The sequence below is a fragment of the Chaetodon auriga genome, chromosome 21, assembly GCF_051107435.1.
Source record: "Chaetodon auriga isolate fChaAug3 chromosome 21, fChaAug3.hap1, whole genome shotgun sequence".
NCBI classification, from domain to species: Eukaryota; Metazoa; Chordata; class Actinopteri; order Chaetodontiformes; family Chaetodontidae; genus Chaetodon; species Chaetodon auriga.
Window position 1 is genome coordinate 2060574 of NC_135094.1, and position 19427 is coordinate 2080000.

Below are 19427 nucleotides of genomic sequence, written 5' to 3' on the forward strand. Positions count from 1 at the left end.
TTTGGTGCAAGTGATCATTGGTGAGTGTTTTTTTCCCCCATATTTTCCTCAAAACTAAAGGCAAAAGGTTTAACTTTTAGTTTTAATGACATGGCAAAAGCAGATTTTGTGGTACCAAATCTATATTGATGCTCGATTAAAAGAATTTGAACTTTCTGTTAACAAAAAACTTTCCATTTATCTTTCTTCCTTTAATCTGCAGTACTATTTAAAAAATGATACGGATTGTTTTCTTTTATATATTCCTTTGTCTGTATTCTTAACCTTTTACATTTATTTAAACACGTTTCATGAGTTTTTGTATTGGATTAAATTTTAACCTGCGTTTCTGGGCCGCTATAAAAACCGTGTCGGAACCATTGTTCGGTGCAGCTAATGTCCCCCGGAGTGTTTACACAGACGGACGCTTGCATGGAATTAACGGCCAGCAGCCACTAACAACCGCGATCATAATCCTTTAAGAGCCGGGTCGTCGTTCAGTAGCATGCAAAATATGTTAACCATTATCTCTAACGCACTTTGCAGGATCACTGGCAGGAATGTGGTGAGTGGTCGGGGCTTAACGTCGAGCTGGGGGTCCTTTCAAAGCTAATGCTAACGGATAGCTAGCTTGGTTTTGTTTGGTAGCGTTACGGGGCTGACCTTGTGAGCGGATAGCATGTTAGCCACAGTGCGTAGCTTGACTCCTGCTTTGCATTTTGCATGTTGTGCTCGGATATGTGGTTTGTGCTTGTATATTGTTGACTGACAAAGTGAACGTGTAAACAAGGGCGCGAATAAACGCGGTGAAAACTCGGGAGCTAACAGTTAGCTGACGCACAGACGCAGGATGTCGTCTCGGCCATGACTCAAACTGTTTGTCCACAGTTAATCTTCGTCGTCTCTGTGTGTTCGTGGTGGTTTCCCTTCCTCGGGAGCACTGATGTGATCAATACTGACCAATATCGGATTGTAAACCTACCTCAAGGTTAAACTGGGCTTTCATTTGTTACATCATTTAAAATACCCTAAAGAAATCCCTTCAAAATAAGAGCGTAAAGAATCAGTTGTTGTTATGAAGAAAACAGGAAAGAACGACTTGAAACTGAAACTTAATCTTGTCAAACTTGGACTTGATTGACTCTGATCGCCCAGAGACTATTAAATATCCTAATTTCAAATCACTTAAACAAACTGACACCAGTGTTTCACTCTTCATATGTGCGAAGTAACTAAGAATGATGGTTTTTAATCACACTGTGTAAAACTCTAAGTTTGAAAATCTGTCTGATTTTAACTCTATCTTCCTGTGAATGTCAGCTGACAGACGTGTCAGTAGCAGATATTGGTTCAGTTCCAACATCAGTGCCTCCACCTTCACTCTGCACATTCAGCATTAAAGGCCGTCCGTGGCGCCGGCGGCAGCATGTCGTCTGTGTTGTGGTGTTTCAGAGGCTGCAGGCCTCCTACAGTCAGTTTGTTCATCGGCTGCATTTGTTTTATAAGAGCTTTCCTTTAATAAATGTGCATTGAAAGATGAAGCTGAGTTATTTTAGGAAGTTCAAACAGCTCCTGACTGTAGGAGACCTGCTGTCTTGTGGCTTTATGATCTGCAGATCTTTTGCTTGCGTTCTCTCCCCCTGGCTTCCACTCCCTCTTCATTCACCCTCTCACACACACACACACACACACTCACACACAGACACACACTCACACAACAATCCCCATTTATTTCTTGCTTTTCTCCCTCCTCTCCCCCTCCCCCTCGGCCTGAACCGTAGGGAGCCCAGACAGTGTCAGAGGTAAGCGGCTCGACGCTCTGCTGATGTTTGTCCCCCTGCAGAGATGTTTCCCAGAGAGCTCCTCTAGAGGAGGAGGAGGAGGAGGAGCAGGTGCTCATCAGTGAGGTCACAGTGAAACTCAGTAGATCACGCCTTGTTCTTCTGCAGCCAATCAAAACGGCTTCACTGTTTAGTTGAGTTATCCTTTAAGTCTTAGGATTTCATTGAACTGCTCATCCCAAACATGTGTCTTGTGTTTTGTTTTGTTTTTTTTATTTCTGTGCGCTGTGGTGTTATGAATAATCTGATAATCTGTGGTAGCACAGTTGAACCTTGTTTCCCTGGTCAGAAACGTCCCAGCGGTGTTTTACACTGACACAACATTTACCGGCTGTCCTTAAAGAAAAGTCACGATTTTATCAGTTAATGAGGACAGACAATAGTTTGCTGGTCAATGCCCAAGAATTTAGTGACTTCTATGAAAAGAAATAACATTTATCAACATCTTGACCTGCAGCAGATAAACAGTGACGGGCCTGAGAATCAGCATCTGTGCTTTGATGCAGAGTTTATGTTTTTAGTAAGTAATTTAAAGTAAGTCTTTAAATGACTTTTCTGTCTGTCTGAGTTTCAGTTTCTTATATAAATCAGAGAAAAGCAGCAAATCCCCCAACTGAAAAGGCAGAAGGAGGCAAAGTTTGAATTGTTTAATGTGTTATCACAGCAGCTTTCTGTCGGAGGACGACGTGTGTCGGCTCTGGCTCAGTTAATTATTTCAGTGATGATCACGATGCCAAATAACATCAGACCAGTTAAAGGAGGTTTGCATGATGTGGATTAAAGCTTTGATTACAGTATATGTAGTTTTATGATGTGATATATCTGCTGTCTGAACTGTTTCTGGGTAAAATAATGAGAATATTAATTAAATCAAATGCCCAAGAAGTCAGTGCATTTCATCACATTTATCCAAACAACGGTGTTAAAAATGTTGTGTCAGTTGTGAAATATCAGCTGACGTGTAGACACTGTTGGGCTGGTGCTGGTCTCCATGTCCCCCAGAGTGTTTGTCCTTATTTTAGCCTCTAGAAGCTAGAAATCATCTTTTTTTTTTGTGTGTGTGTGTGTGTGTGTGTGTGTGTGTGTGTGTGTGTGTGTGTGTGTGTGTGTGTGTGTGTGTCATTCTCCATTTAGCTGCTGCCTCTGCTGTTCTCACCTGTAGATGTCACTCTGTAGAGCTCCTCTGGCTGTGCTCTGCTCTGCTCTGCTCTGCTCTGATTGGTTGGCTCCTGTGTTCCCCAGTTGCTGATTGACCTGTCAGAGTACGTCAATCTAACCGCACCGGCGGCGTCCGCCTTGGCAGAAACTCAACGGCAACCACCTAAACCGCCTCCAGTCAGTACTGGAGCGTCCGCTGCCGAGTTAGTTAGCGGCCAGACCGACCAGCCAGACAGACCAGTAAGAACATGTGTCGATCCTCCATGTCTGCCTGATCACTAACACGGGTGGGAAGGTTAACGTGTGTGTCTGCAGGCGTTAGACGTAAACGACCGTCGACAGCAGCTGGTCGTCGTGCCGTCCATTTCTTCAGGATCTTTTTTTTCTGGGAAATGTTTGAAATCACCAAACGAAGGTGTAAAATCAGGACGTTTGTGAGTTAAAAACCTCAGATTTAAGCAGAAAGTCACAGCCAATCAGGTGTGTGTCTTTATTTTAAGCATCCATGTTTATCATTTCACAAATTTTATGTGAAGACATTCTTTATTTCCTGATCTGTCTTTGTTTTTATTAATCTTTTAGTCTTTAAGTCAGAAACTGTCAAATTCCTTTTCAGCATCCAAAAATACTCAATTTCCAAAGAAATGAAGTCGAGAAAATCAGCAGCTATGATGTCACATTTCATTTCGTGGCATATTTCGAGGTCTGCCCACGACCTTCATCCCCATCACGTGGTCTTCCTCAGTTTCCTCAATCTGCTGTTAACACTTCGTCCTCAGCATTTTTTGGACTTGTTTGTTTGCTTTAAGTGAAGCGTGAAAGAAACCTTTATGCCTAAACATGAAAAATGTTACGGTTGGTTGAACTAAAACTTCCTCAGAATCACCAAACTGGACGTTCAGCAGTGAAGTTTTTCTCAGTCCTGCAGATGTTTCCTCAGATGTCCACGTTTCCTGATCATTTATTGAAGCGTTTCGTGAACGGCGCTCTGCCTCTCGAGCCGTTGTTGGTGGAGTAAGCGATGCTCAGAGCCGGCTGAACATCTGGCTGGTTTTTCTCTCCCACCCTGTTACTGACCTCCACACGTCACAGCTGTGCAGTAGTTGTCAGTCCACGGACCTCAGACCTGATCCCTGACACCTGTAGCCTCACCTGTCCTCCGCCTGCTGTGAAGAGGAGGGGGCCTTCGTGCCGTCCACGTGGAAGACCCGTGTGCTTTGCTTCGTGTTTGTTACGTGTCGTGATTGTGAGCCGTGTGTGTGTTTGACCGATGCTTGATGTGTGTTTTTGGTCACCAGGGTGCCAGAGTGGTGGTTTCCCGCTCCTTCGCTGACTTCACCCCTCAGGCGACCTTTGACATCAAGGTGAGTCGAAACCCAGATGAAGAACCTTGAGAACCGCTGCACAGATTATCTTTATGCTCCATCAAACTTCCTGTTGAATGACGTTTTTCTGGCCCGTAGAAATGCGACGTGCACCGTCTGGAGGAGGGTCCTCCGGCGAAGGCGGATCTGACTCGGGATCAGGGCCTGCAGTATTACCGCGTCATGCAGACCATAAGACGCATGGAGCTCAAAGCCGATCAGCTCTACAAACAGAAGATCATCAGAGGCTTCTGTCACCTGTACGACGGACAGGTGAGGACACCTGATGGACGAGGTCTGGACCTCGTGTTTGTCTGGTTGTTGTGACTGCGTCAGTTTGACATGAGAGCCGGATGGTACTTCGATTTTCATTGTATAACGTCTTAAATGACGCATCATCAGAGAGATGAAAATAAAAATAAAGACAATGCGTGAAATGATGGAATTCAGGTGAAATAGATTACATAGAATGCATCAAATCAAGGATAATACAGCATTTATGAAGCAAAGCACAGAAGGCTCAGACCTGAATCAGGGAGTCGTAGCATGTCCCGCAGCATTAGAGTGCAGTGAAGTGTTCTGCCTGCCTGTCCTGAGGTGTGTCTTCTGCCACAGGAAGCCTGTGCTGCGGGCATCGAGGCCGGCATCAACCCCTCCGACCACCTCATCACCGCCTACCGCGCCCACGGATACACCTACACCCGCGGCATCGCCATCAAAGAGATCCTGTCCGAGCTCACAGGTGAGAGAGGTTAAAAACCAGAAGCTGTGCCGATGAGTCGTTCTTCCACCTTCAGCGCCGTCACTCCTCGTCTTCGCTCCTCAGGTCGTAGAAGCGGCGTGGCCAAAGGCAAAGGAGGCTCGATGCACATGTACGCTCCGCAGTTCTACGGAGGCAACGGCATCGTGGGAGCGCAGGTAAACGTTCCAGCTGCACCAGAACAGACCTCAGCTGTTCTGGTTGATCATCTGCTGCAGCTGTGGAGCCCGCAGACGAGCAGAGCGTCATGATTCCGGCGCTGTTGAATGTAACTCAGCTGTGATTTGTCCAGATTCCTTTGGGAGCCGGCATCGCTCTGGCCTGCCAGTACCAAGGCAACAATCAGGTGTGCGTCACCCTCTACGGAGACGGAGCGGCCAATCAGGTGAATATCCTCCCTGTTATTAAAAATCCCACAACACCTTGACGGTGTGAATTTTTTTTTCTACCGACCGACTCCCGTGCTCTCTGATCCAATCAGGGCCAGCTGTTTGAGTCGTTCAACATGGCCGCCCTGTGGAAGCTGCCGTGCATCTTCATCTGCGAGAACAACAAGTACGGGATGGGCACGTCGGTGGAGAGAGCGTCAGCCTGCACCGACTACTACAAGAGAGGAGACTTCATACCAGGAATCAGAGTGAGACGCAGGCGCAGAGCTGCAGGGGGACGCTTAGGCAGGCCTGCGGCGACCATACGGTCGTCTCACGCCATGATTGACCACACGCACACGGATAATTTGCAAAAACAGATTTTTTAAAGCGTCTTCTAAAGTGCTGATTTGTCAAAACTCTGGCGTCTGTGTGCACAAGTACAACAAAGCATTTGGGAAACGATGTCGTCGCCTGAATTCCCACATGCCCGTTGTTGCTTTGTGTACCGAGCACGCACCTGAAACAACGACAATGGCGGACGGCTGCCAGGCCGCGTGCCATGAAAATGTTAATTAGTCGCCACCTGCTGGCCTGGTGTGGCTGTTGCGTCCCATGTGTGCGGAGGCGTTTTGTAAAATGAAGGTTGTGAGTGCAGGTTTTATATCCATAACAGTGTTATCGGCGATGTCGATGCTAACCTCGGCCGTGGTTAAATGGCGGTCTTGGGCGGTAGCTGCAGTGTGTCTTTGGCCGTACGCTGCAGCTGGCCTGTATGGACCGAGACTAGAACAGGAGGAGACAGTCCGTCCTGGCAGTTGCAGGTGTGAGCATCCACTCAGACGTCAGATGCTCATGTATGATACTGCACACAAACGGCCGAAAAGGCTGCACAGTGAGCTTCCTGGAAACTGCTGTTTGTTCGTCTTTGACCTCCTCCTCCTCTTACTCCTCGTCCTCCTCTTACTCCTCCTCTTGTCTCGCAGGTGGACGGGATGGACGTCCTGTGTGTCAGAGAGGCCATGCAGTTTGCTGCAGACTACTGCAGATCAGGAAAGGTGAGCTGAGCTTCTCTGTGAGAGATAAAACCAGGAAGGCAGCAAACTGATGAGAGTCCAGCGATGATCTCGAACGAGCGAGTTGTCCAAAACGTGTTTGTTTATGCTCAGGAAGTCAACTTTTGTCTCTAGTTCGGACACAGCTTGTGTCGCACGTTATTCTCCTCTAACAGTTTGAGTTTGTTTGTCTTTATCTTGAAGCTAAAGCATCCTGAATCCTCCTCTAGCAGTTATTTTCTGGATCTGTCGTGTCCTTAGAAATGTCCTTCTGTGTGTTTCAGGGTCCGATTGTCATGGAGCTGCAGACCTACCGCTACCATGGACACAGCATGAGTGACCCAGGTGTCAGGTGAGTAAACGTACATACAGGTGGATATTTGCTCGACCCAGCAGGGAAGACTTTGTGCTGATGTTTTGTGATGTAACTTCCTGTAGCTACCGCACTCGTGAGGAGATTCAGGAAGTGCGCAGTAAGAGCGACCCCATCTCCATGCTGAAGGAGCGCATGCTCAGCAACAACATGGCGTCTGCAGAGGAGTTCAAGGTGAGCACACACACACAAACACACAAACTGTGCCTTCTGCATAACGAGCTGCAGCGAAAGGACGCTTCGTCCAGCGTCGTTCATCGCAGCAGCTCACATGAACGCCGTCGTCCAGGGTCCGATGCAGTAATGTTCAAACCTGTTTGATATGAAGCCAAATACTGGACAGGTAATACCAAATTTTACCACTTGGTGTCGCACATGAGCATCAGCCATGAGCGCTGCAGCCACAATCAGGACTGCTGAGTCATGTTTTGATTTCTCACAACAACCATTCAGCTTTTCTTCTTCTTGAGTTTATGACACAAATAATGAATAAGATCAGACTTAATTATTAATATTTCATTGTGCCAAACAGCCTCTGATTGGTCCACGAGTCAGGAACACAGCCTCTGATTGGTCCATGAGTCAGGAACACAGCCTCTCAACTAAAATAATCACAGAAGGCGTTCAGTGTTCGATTCATCATCATGGATTTCTTTTACAAAGTCTCCACAAACGCTGCAGTTCAGGGCTGAAAGGGACACGATCGCACGGCGCCCTCAGTGCACTAAGTCACCGCAGGTTGAAGATTTTTCAGAACGTCTCATAAATGACAAATTCTGTCAGTTAAAATCAAAACTGAACCTACCCGAGCGTCTTCCTGAGCTGTTCGTGTCAGTGGCCTGAAGCTTTGACCCTGAAATACTTCCTGTGACGTGCGTTGGTGCATTCGTTGGTGTTCTGCCTGACAGGAAGTGGAATTTGCTTTTGTGACATTTGACTGCAGAGGCTAATGGAACATAATTTAGTTTGTACTCAATAAAAAAAAGGCACAAGCTGAAGTGTGAGGGGAAGAAGCTGCAGATTGAAAACGGTTTGTTGAGATATTCCTGATAAGCAGCTCTGCAGAATGATTCACCTGCTTTGGGCGGAGTTAAAACTTTCAAGGTCGCCATGAAAACTGTCCAAACTCTGACAACAGTTTGCACCGAGTTTAGCTGACACTCGTGGAAACTATCTGTAATCTGAAAACACCATCAGAATTTCTCGAGAAAATTTGAGCGGCGGTTGGCGAGAAACAGCCGTGTTCTTCGGTAAAGGTGGAGGAGGTGGAGGAGGTGGAGGAGGCATCCTGAGCAGAGCGCTGACCTCAGTGGAAACGCTGAGCCACAGACGCCCACTCGGCTGCCTGAACTCACACCTGACCTCACATTGTTTCTGTCTCTGGAGACGTTCGAAGCCTGAACTGAACCAAACAAACATTAACTTCCAGTGGTGTGATGGTGAGTTCAGGGGACGCTCGTATGAGTGAAAGGCTCTGAGTTAAAGTTGAGTTGACGGGTTTTGTCTGAAGGGATCAACGTGAGTTCTTTGTGTCCCATCAGGAAATCGACGTCGCCATCCGTAAGGAGGTGGAGGAGGCGGCTCAGTTCGCCACGTCCGACCCGGAGCCGCCGCTGGAGGAGCTCTGCAACTACATCTTCCACAACAGCCCGCCGCTGGAGGTCCGCGGGACGCACCCCTGGTCCACGCTCAAGTCCGTCAGCTAGAGTCGCACACGTACACTCCAAATGTCCTCACACACACACACACACACACACACACACACACACACACTCTGACCATCTGATCTTCATCCAGAGTAGAGCCCCTCCTCTGCACGACGCCCTGAAAACACCCAGATGTTCAGCAGCTCCGTCCTCGATGTTCAGCAGCATTCCGCACCTTAACGGGACTCCGCTTGGACCTGAAACCCGTCAGTGTTATTTATGTAGAGTTTTATAGAGAAATATTTATTCTGTCTGTGATTCGCTGTGCCGCACATCAGACCGCCAGGCGTGTTCGAAGATGAGTTTGATTCACAGGTTTAAAAAACGCAGCAGGGCGGCGCATCATACGCACAAAACGTACGCTTCTCCGTTTTATGTCCTCCACTGCGGCGTGACTCCTCCACATTTTAGCAGCTTTTTTTTTTTTTTCACTGTTTTCCAGCTTTTAAATGTTCAGAGAAAATGTATTCCACTTTAAGAAACACGTTCCCTCCAAGAAACCAGCAGCGAGTTTGGAAAGGCGATCATGACTGCGGAGTCCGTCTGTGTCGAAGAGTCTTTTGACTTTCAGATCTTTGCTTTTAGTCATTCTGAGCCTCAGGAAGGATTCAGAGCGAGGTGGGAAGTACATGTCTTTACTCAAGTCCGATTTTGAGGTACTTTTGCTTCATTTCAGAGGGAAATACTCCACTTTTTATTCCATTTGTTTGAATTTCGTCACTGTTACTTTAATCGTTGAAGTTACTTAAACATCACAGATTCAGCTGCACAGCAGGATGTAAAGTGGTCAGAATTAGCTCCACCTTTACCTGCTGCAAATTAAAGAGGGCCTTCCTGCATAATGAGTACTTAAGTACAACTTGATGCTAATACTTTTGTACTGGAGTAAATGATGTGAGTACTTCTTCCACCACTGGTTTGAAGGTATGTATGTGTGTACTTGTACTTGTTTGAGTTGTAGAGATTTGCCCTGTCAGTCAGTGCTGTCAGCTAATATTTAACAGTGAATTCAATCTGGAAACTAAACATTTAACATTCAGCAGATGTTTTATTCAGAGTAACGTACATGAAACGCTCGTCCTACCGTCCACCAGCTGCTTCACCGTCCATCCAGCTGCACTGAAGCACGCTGCAATAATCCACATAATCTGACAGAAAACGTCAAATGTGATTCGAGGTGGTTCTTCAGAACTGAAGCTCTCTGCTGGTTTACAGTTTTTTCCAGCACATTTTAGCTTGTATGACTGTTGCTTGTGAAGATGCACTTAAAACATGTAGCGAGTATCTGTGATGTCAGATTTAAAGGGTTGAAACCGCAGCACTGACTTTATTTTCGGTTCAGTTTCTGACCCTGAACTGATCAGATGTGAAGCTTTTCTCCACTGTTTGTTGACCTCAGAGACTGTTTGGCTGTAAAATAAATGCATAAAGAAGCAGGAGGATAAATACTGTTTGTGTTTCTTGTGTCTGTAAAAAGTGGAACGAATGTCAGACTTTAAGTTTGGATTTAGATGGAACAGAAATACTTCACGTTTGTGTGAAACTGCCTCTTTGAATCTTGTCTTCTGTTGTTAAAGATCAGCTGTTCACACAAACATCAGCCGCTGTGAATAGAATTCATGTTGAAGGTGACGTTTGCAGCCATGAATCAGTTTGTTCTTCATTACAGTCAGAAATGGAAACAAATTGAACTGCTGGACCAAACAAACATGGTGAAGGTGTCACTTTGGGCTCATTGTCGTCACATTTCTCACTATTTTCACAATGTTTCCAAATCGAACGATCGATCGATTGATGGAGAAAATGATCAGCAGATTGATCCAGAATGACAAGGATCACAGAAGAGTTCAAATGAGCTCCAGCTCAACCAACTCCAACAGGAACATCCTGCTGAGACGTGAATGAGGAGACACAGTGATCCAATGAGACCCGAGACGAGAGGACAACAGACGCAGGGGACACTTTACTGCACTGAGGACTCTTACTTACATTACTTGAAGTATATTACATCCTTTTACTTGAAGGATCTGACACTGACCACTAGATGTCACCACCAGGCCGGAAAACCATCTTATTTATCGACAGTCATGGAAACCAAACATCACAGCTGAACAGGCTGTCAGTCAAACTGAAGTGTTGTGACTCTGATCATTTACAGGCAGTTAATGATAATCCTTCCATCCATTTACACACTTAAAGAGCTGTAACGACAGTCAAGGACCATAACTTGATGTGCAAACATGAACTCCTGCTCAGCCTGTTTGCACAAGTTAATCAAGAGTTGATGACGGAGGTATTATCAGCAACATGTACTGTAAGTGTCAAAGTACTCTTTATGCACAATGTCTCCTTCAGGTTTTTATCACTAATGAGTACGTGTGTTAGAATAAGAAGTGAAAGCTTAAAGTCAGCTGGGATCCAGTGCAAACAGGCTTTAATGAGGGTTTACTGATCTCTGATTTCATCTCTTCAGTCTGAGTTCAGCATCCTGTAACATCAAAGACTCGAGCAGGCTTTGACAGCGAAGGCAAATATTCGACATGAGTCTGTCAATTATTCTCTGTTAATCAATGAACTGTCCAAAGTAGTGAAAAATACATCTTTAAATGGTTCCAAACCCCCAAATATTCAGTTTCTTGTCACATAAAATGAGGGAAAGCGGCACATCTTCACACGTGAGAGGCTGGAACTGGATGTTAATGTTGCCTCAAACGCTTAATCGATCAACAGAAGAGTTGGCGATTAACTTTCTGTCGATTGATTAATCGTTTCAGCTCCAGACGAGAGCGTGAGTAACATGAGTTTAATCCTTCTTCCTGGATCTGTTTCGTCTTAAATATCCTCCAAACTTTATTTATAAGAACACGTCATGATCGACAGCAGAGACCAGTGGGAAGACTTGACATAAAAACATCCAAAAAGAACAAATATTTAATAATGTTAAGTGTTTTTGTTGTTTCAGTACAAAACTGAGTCTTGTTTCTTAAGTCCAGAGCTCAACGCAGTTTAGGAGCTCTTCGTGTGTTTTGTATGCAGACTTTAATGTCCGCATTTTAATTTGTAAAGTGAGCAGTGATTAAATACTTGTAGTGGAGTAAGAAGTAACCAGTAATACCCGCTGTATCCTGAAAAGTACAAACAGCCGATCTCAACTTTGTACTGTGCAGTACTTGAGTAAATGTACTCGGTGATATTCCAGACCTCGTGCACTTTGATTTAAATGAATTAAATACATTCATTTTAATTGTCTTTGATCAACTTTCTTAGTGAGTCCGTGAGATCTCATCGTATAAATCTATGAAGAGCAGAATAGAGCAGAATAAAAGCGATGCCAGAGCAGAGTTGACTTTGCCGGTGACCTCAGGCTGCCGCCTCCTGATGTGACGCAGGAGTGACGCAGCAGGCTGACGGACAGGTAAGCCGACACCGGCCGCCATATTGGGAAACAACGGAAGTGAGAGAGAGAGGGGGGAGAGAGAGAGAGATAAGTGTGTGAGAGTGTGTGAGTGTGTGTTGAGTCAATCAGAATCAGAAACAGGGCGTCCTCCTCGCTGCTTTTCCTCATGTTTGTCTCTCCGGAGGAAGGGGCGGTCTCAGCGACGCAGCAGATCCGGAATTAGAAGGTGTTCGCTCGGCTCTGCTCGGCTCGGTCGGTCGGTGGGTTCCGCGGCGGTTCGGTTCTAACCGACACGAAGAGGCAGAGGAAAGAGAGACGGAACTAGAGACGGAACCAGCCAAATATATCCAAAAGAAAGAAAAGAAAAGAGCGCAGGGAGGAACCGGGCGGACTGAAAGTGTCGACCGAGGGCGGGACGAGCAGCCGGAGCAGAAAGAGGAAAAACGAGAGAAAAGTCGAGGGGCGACGAGGACGAGATGCCTCTGGCTCAGCTGGCGGATCCCTGGCAGAAGATGCCGCTGGGGGGGACGCCTGGAGAGGTGAGACGTCAAACTAACACACCGGGGGACACTTTGGGTCGTCCTCGGGTCAAAGCGGCGCACAGTTGAGTGACTTTGAGCCGGGCTGGAGCGCTGCGGTGCCCGCGCTCGGACAGGTAGCACCCGGCGCGGCGCCTGTTAGCATCACCCGGCTGATGCTAAAGAGGCTCCAGACAGGCTGAAAGTCACTGTTAGATCCTCCCTGACTGCACTCCTACTGGGACATAAAGTTAGTTTAAAATACACCCTGAAGAACCATAAGAGCACCCACAGCAGTCACACATGCTGTAATACTCCATGTAGAAGTATTAAAGTACTGTTCCAGGAGTATTAAAGTACTGTTACAGGAGCAGTAGTGTCAGTATCACCCACCAAATATGTGCTATAAATCTCTTAGTGACGCCACAGCAGTGACACTGTGCTAAATGTGAGGGTGAAAATGCCATAAAGTAGAGAAATGTGACTATAAAACCAAATTCAGTACAAGAAATGTTTATAAAAATAACTTTTAAAGGAGCGAGTGTTGGTCAGTGTTCATCCACAGGTGTTTGGGGCTGTCCGCTGATTTTAATGACCCTTTCTAACAGTCTCAGGAAGTGAATCTACCAGGACATATTTCCAAAAATGAAGGGACACGGAGGGCGTTCATTTCCCTCTCAGAGTCAGGAGGCGAAGCAGCTAGTTGAGTAATCGATCAATACGCGTTATAGCACAAACATAAAAGATCAATACAAACCCAATAAAGGATGAAAGTGCCAGAAAGGTCACGAGTACAGTGAACGCTCGGCTCATCACTGAGCAGCAGCAGCTTCTGAGGTGACACTGAACGAGATTAACACCGTAAACAAAATCACAGTACACAGACATACTGCAATACTGTGCAAGTACTGCTCCGGGGAAACAAGTCCCGTAATGTGGCTTCGCTTCTACCAGCCGTGCATTACAGAGCGCGGCAGGAACATTATAGCCCCACTGTGGATTCATCTGCAGGTTACTGTTTCCTCTGATTACCTGTGTTTTCTCTAAAATGTCAGAAAATAGTGAAAAAAATGCTCAGTTTCCCAAAGTGGACGGTCCAGAATCCAAAGATATTCACTTCACTGATTGTCACAGTAATTGAGGATTTATTTAATGCCGATGGCCTCGTCATTTCAGATCTGCAGGAATGTGACAGTCAGGTCATTAATGGGTAACGCAGAGGCTTTCTCAGGACGTACATGGGGCTTAAAAAGACGCCACATGTGACTGAACGTGCCTCAAAGTGACAGTCGGGTTACGACGGGTGTCACGAAGTCATGAACAGTGGCTCCTCTGGTGGTGCTCAAAGTGTGTGAAAGCCTTTCTTCTGGGTTTGATCAGATTTTTGTGAGGGTTTCTTCTTTCTTTGCTGTAAAGCTGCAGAGAGGCAAAGCCAAAGTGTGGGACTGATCTAAAAAGGGCTTTGTCTTCAAAAGTCCGACAGAGGATCGAAACAAAAACAGCTCCTGTGTGTTTTTTTCCACTTCTTCCTTCCTACAAATTTTTGAATCTTGATAAAGAGCAGGAGGCGGTGCCACTGCGACCGCATGATTCAGGAAGAGCTTACGTCTGTGTGTGTGTGTGTGTCCACTTCCTGTATGAGGTGTCACAAGGGCTGCATGGAGAAATGTGTGTGTGTGTGTGTGTGTGTGTCACTCTGTAGGCAGATTCACGATAGGCTCGAACGCAAAAATGCACTGAGTCACAGCCAGCTCCTCTTTCTCCCTCTCGCCTCCTAACAAGCTCGTACCTGCTCGCAGCTTTTCCCTCTTTTCACCTCCCGATCAGCTGGACGGGGACACGCCGATGCTGCGCTCAGTCAAACCGACCTTTGACCCTTGGGCTACACCTCTGAGCCGCGTTAGCGCGTGGCGGTGGTGGCTCTGATAGCCGAGCGTAAGCTGTCGTACCGGCTTTTTTCTAGGCCACTGCGGGACAAAAAAACACTGGCGCACACAAAGGAGTGAGCGATGAAGCTGTGGAATGAAAAAGAGACGCTTCTGTCAGACATTTGCCCCGAAGACAACATCATTCAACACACACACACACACACACACACAAAGAGTAGACGAGGGCCGAGACGTGGAAACAACACGAGCGTAGATCAAGATGGCTGCAGCGACGAAGAGCACAAGGTGACGCTTTGTTTTTTATGCAACCAACAGTCCAGAACTGTGAGACATTTAGTTCAGCATCACAGCGACAAAGAGGATCATCACATCTGACATTTGAGAGGGTGGAACCAGGAGACATCGGCCTTTTTTCTTAAAGCTCGTACAGCAGCTTCGCTTTTCTTTGTCGACAGCGCTGCACATTTTGGGATATTAGATTCACGATAACAGCCCTGCTCATTCACGCCACCTCTGGATGCAGAGGTGTGTGATGTGATGTCATCGCCCAGATGCAGATCATGTTAACAGCAGGTGTAAACGGGCTCATTTCATCTGTCAGTGTTTGACAGGCACGAAGCGGAGACTTCAGCGCAGGGCTGAGGACAAAGGGACAGGTGCACGCATGGTTCTCACAACAATGGGAGGTTAGTTTGCCTCCTCATCAAGGCGGTCGTCGGTTGAACATCATACTTCCTGTTTCCGTTCCCCAAAGCGCCGACGTGATGGGAGCTGAAGTTCCAAATTACAGCGTCCTCTGTCCACTCACGCGCAGATATTTGTGGACGTGCAGACAGTTTAAAATCGTGCCCGGGGGGTCATGAGGGGCTTTGAGGTGCCTCAGTTTGTCTGAAGGCGTCTCACAGATTCACCGTCAGCAGGTCTTCACTCGGGGATCAGACTCTGCGCTCCTTCCTCCTCTTCCTCTCCATCTGCAGCCCCGTCCTCTCCATCACCTTCCATCTCTGCGTCTTTCTCTCCTCCTCATCATAATCCATCACTCTCCCTGTCTGCCTCCCCTCTCCTCTCCCCCCTCTCCTCCTCTCTCATCTCTCTTTCATCCCGCCGTGCAGATTTCAGGCTTATCCTCCCGCCGCTGCACTTAACGGCGAAGTAAATAATCACCATAATCGCTTTTGTTGTTATTGTTGTTGTGGTCGGGCGGTAGTATCAGTGCTATCAGTGTCTGAGTCACAGCTGCTGTTCCAGCAGGGAAGCCGGACGGGCTGCTAATCTGCCTTACGTAATGCTAATTCATATCTGGTGCTTCTGTTTGTCCTTTCGTCCGAGCAGACGAGCTGGAATCGGTCGAGTTCGGCGGCCCCGCTGATAAATCTCACGCTGTGACCGTCTGGGACTTTTTCTCCCCCCTATGTTTTAATTTGATTCCTTCGTCACGGGGAGCAGGAGGGACACCATGAGACGCTTTTCAAAATAAAAGACGCCCACTCGTTCATCGGCGTACTTCACCTCTGGATGTTTGGTGGCACAGAGTGAAGGTGTAGGCAGCGGCAGAAGTCCTTGATGTGACAACAGAGCGAGTCTTCACAGCCCTGCTCCTCTCTGCCGACGTGCAGAGCAGAGCGGCTGATCGTTAAAGGCAACTGGACCGCAGCGTTCGCTGTCTGCTCAAGGTTCCACTGATACCTGGTTCCACTGATACCTGACACCTGTGTTTTTTACAGCAGCAACCTAAAAAGCTCAGCCACACAGTTACCACAAAGATTGTGCTCTTTTAACTCTCAGCTGGTTTGATTTCTGCTCTCTGTCGCTGTCTCACAGCAGGAGAGGATGTTAAACTCTGCATTCATTACGTCCTCTGCTCATTTATTTTTTACACTTTTTCCTTTCATTCATCTCCCGCCTGTATTCCTTATTCTGCTGCATGTGTTCTTCTGGGAGGATCTTGTATATTCCACATAGATTGTCTTTGGTTTTTCACCAAGAAGCTAGAACCAGTGGCTGTTAGCTCAGCTTTGCATAAAGACTGGGACCAGTGGGAAGTCCCGGCTCTGCCCAAAGATCAAAACATCTGCCAACCAACACCTGTAAAACTCACTAACGTGGATTTCATTTATTTAATCTGTACAAACGACAGTTAGTTTCATATTAGCATATAGACATCAGAGCTGCATCTCTGATAAGCATGCGTAGCACTGCACTACTGTCAGAATGCTCCTTGATCCTAGTCGCGCCATTACATGGCTGCAGTATTTATTTACCACAAAAATCACCCTGACACTCCTCTGTGGGGACGTGGAGGTGTTTTCGCTGACGACAGCAGGCTGAACGTGTCTCGGCCTGAAGCGGTGACGCCTCAGCCGCCTGGCAGCGTCACGCGGGGAGCGGGGGCTAATTACCATGTCACCGCTGTGCATCAGGTGTGTGTTAATGCGTGACGTCTGTCTCTGTGTCTGATTACAGGATGCGCATCACGATCCCGAGGACTCGGTGGGCGAAGACGACTCGATGCCCGTCTGCACCGTAAGTCCGCCTCCCACTCCTGACGAGAGGAGGCTCCAGATTGTGTTTGGAGGTTTCTGTTAGTCTTGCCTGACATTTAGTGGGCTTCAGCTGTAAACACAGCCAGCGCTCTGTTTGTACTGACAACAGGGTAACACTCTGAACTCAGCCATGGCAGCTGTCTGTGTGTGTGTGTGTGTGTGTGTCAGTCAGCTACCATTTTGCAGCCGTCAGTTTGACTGGCTGCTATTGATGTGTAAACAGCCCTTCCGGTCATTTGTACATTCACACGTTTGCGACCTCGTGTGTGTGTGTGTGTGTGTGTGTCAGTGTGTGTTTCCACAGCCATCGTTGTGAGAACCAGTTTGATCTTTAGACCTTCAGAGTGAGGACATTTGGGGAAATTGAGGACATTTTGGCCCGTCCTCACCTTCAAAGGGCCATTTGAGGGTTAAGACTCGGTTTTAAGGCTCAGCTTAGAGTCAGGTTTAGGTCAGGTTTAGGTCAGCGTGAGGAGCTATAGAGGGCATCACACCACTGAGGGTCCTCACTAAGATATAACTACCAGTGTGTGTGTGTGTGTGTGTGTGTGTGTGTGTGTGTGTGTGTGTGTGTTTGTGTGTGCGTGCGCGTTTCAGTTGCATTCACACAAAGCTCAGTTCTGCTTTTTGGTGGTGATGGATCCACTGTTTGAGAAAACTGACGCCTACTCCTGCAGGATAATTGCTGGTATGAAAGTGAAGCGTCGTGGAGCTCGCCATTAACGCCGTGAGTCATCTTAAAGCAGCGTTCCTCCCTCAGATCCTCCGCTCGGCCCGCTGTCGTCATTTACTGGGGACGCTCGGCACGTGCCAGGAGCTCTCTCTGCTTTAATGTTGTTATTTACTCTTCAGGTAAACCCTCTTTGCCTCCGGTTGCATCACAGGCTTCCTCCTCAGTCACTTCCTGCGTCGCCGTTTCACACCATACACAAACTTTGTTTTGATGTTGCGGTAGCCAAACAAAATCAAAATAAACTCGGAGGTGCTCAGTCAGATGGACTCCATCATGCAGCACTTGAAATGAAGAAGCGCAGCGATGACTCTTTGTCTGCCGGAGTCTCTGCGGGCAGGTGAAGATGATTTAACGAGCTCCTTCACGGATGCGTTAACATGTTCACCGCGTGTAGAAAAAACATTCATCTGATGTTTCTTTACGTTTGTCAGACTTGGATCAGCACTTTAGAACAGCGGACGGGTCGTTGTACCAGTTTTCTGTTTTCTAACGTGCATCGATGCTCACTGGACTCCTACTTTGTTTTCATGTATTTTCTACCCGTATGAGATCATTTCTTTCAATTTTGGCTCTTTTGCTGACTTCTTTGACAGCACTTGTTCTGTAATTTGACAGTAATTTCACCCAACATGTGTTACTACGTGCCTTGCATCATTTCCTGTCAGCATGAAATGACACAGTATCTATTTCTGCCAAAATATTACACCTCATTCTTCATCGTGTTAGTAATGCGATGGAACTGTCCCATGTGATGTGTCCTGATTTCATCCTACATGCTGGTTTGGATTGGTTTCACTCTTTCATAAACAACCTCCATACTTGGACACGCTTGTCCAAATATTCATGAAGCCAAAATGAAGAAAAACAAAAGCAAAAAGACACAAATTCAGCCCGACATGGCACCTGGACAGGAAATTACATGAAATACACATCGTACATGCTGCGTGTAAAAGTACTAGAAGGTTGTTTGTGACGTGACGTTAAATTCAGATGGAGGGTCCTGAGGATGAACCGAGCGACAGACGTTCAGCGCCGCGGTGATGAACGTTGACGTTTACCTTACGGTTGTTTGCTCGGTTAACCCTTGTAAAAGGTCCACTGAAACGCCGCTAAAGATACACGACGGGACAAGTTAATTAACTGTTATCGCTGATTTAACAAGTGTTAGTCGTGTTGCTTGTAGCTGTCACTTTAAATCTGTCACCATAGATTCAAAACGACAGCTAATGTTAACACTATTTTCGGTTTCGGTTTCTCGGTCTGATCGATCGAGCATCCGTCAGTGATGCAGATCGTCGGCATGTTGAGCGTGTGTCATCGTGCTTCCTGTGCAGAAAACCACTTCCTGCCCTCCATCTGCAGCTCACACCACAACAAAAGATCAACGTGACGTCAGATGCAAACAGCCTGTTTTCTACAGTCTGTAGTAGACGAACAGTCATGGCTCTGTTTCTGCAGTTGGTAACACGAAATCATTGTGCACTAACAGGAAGTGATGCAATATGTGCCGTCACTGCCAGTTCAACAGATTCAGGTTGAAGTTCCACAGATGAAGTACTTGTATTTTTCCAGTGATCTTTGTGGAGATGTCTCACAGTTCGACTAAATCTTTGCTCGTCTCTTTTCTCTGTGCGCTGCGTTATCGGCCTGCAGCTCAGAAATGCCACGCAGTGTGGAGCTGAATCCACCCTGCAGCTCCCAGAATGCCTTTACAGCCGTCCTCAGATAACCAAAGCGTCGCTG

The 19427-nt window shown here is 46.9% G+C and overlaps 2 protein-coding genes across 6 annotated transcripts in view; both read left to right on the forward strand.

The window, feature by feature from the left end:
- Nucleotides 1-377: 377 nt before the first annotated feature.
- Nucleotides 378-10050, forward strand: pdha1b (pyruvate dehydrogenase E1 subunit alpha 1b). 4 transcript variants are annotated; one of them, XM_076761319.1, is made up of 13 exons: nucleotides 397-544; nucleotides 1761-1781; nucleotides 3063-3218; nucleotides 4277-4342; nucleotides 4442-4615; nucleotides 4958-5084; nucleotides 5169-5260; nucleotides 5395-5487; nucleotides 5584-5739; nucleotides 6457-6528; nucleotides 6810-6877; nucleotides 6964-7072; nucleotides 8440-10050. In XM_076761319.1, the coding sequence occupies exons 1-13, from the start codon at nucleotides 485-487 to the stop codon at nucleotides 8602-8604; spliced, it is 1359 nt and encodes a 452-aa protein (XP_076617434.1). In that variant the 5' UTR covers nucleotides 397-484; the 3' UTR covers nucleotides 8605-10050. The 4 variants fall into 4 exon arrangements, with proteins under 4 accessions (XP_076617435.1, XP_076617436.1, XP_076617434.1 ...); XM_076761320.1 differs by lacking the exon at nucleotides 1761-1781 and having other exon boundaries at nucleotides 378-544; XM_076761321.1 differs by lacking the exon at nucleotides 3063-3218 and having other exon boundaries at nucleotides 385-544.
- Nucleotides 10051-12075: 2025 nt separating this feature from the next.
- Nucleotides 12076-19427, forward strand: part of rps6ka3b (ribosomal protein S6 kinase, polypeptide 3b) — a 37763-nt gene continuing 30411 nt past the window's right edge. The window contains exons 1-2 of one of the 2 annotated variants that reach the window (XM_076761215.1): nucleotides 12076-12540; nucleotides 16872-16931. In XM_076761215.1, the coding sequence (XP_076617330.1) occupies nucleotides 12478-12540; nucleotides 16872-16931 (123 nt within the window). In that variant the 5' untranslated portion in view covers nucleotides 12076-12477. The remainder of the gene's footprint in view (nucleotides 12541-16871; nucleotides 16932-19427) is intronic. The other variant, XM_076761214.1, reaches the window with a different exon arrangement.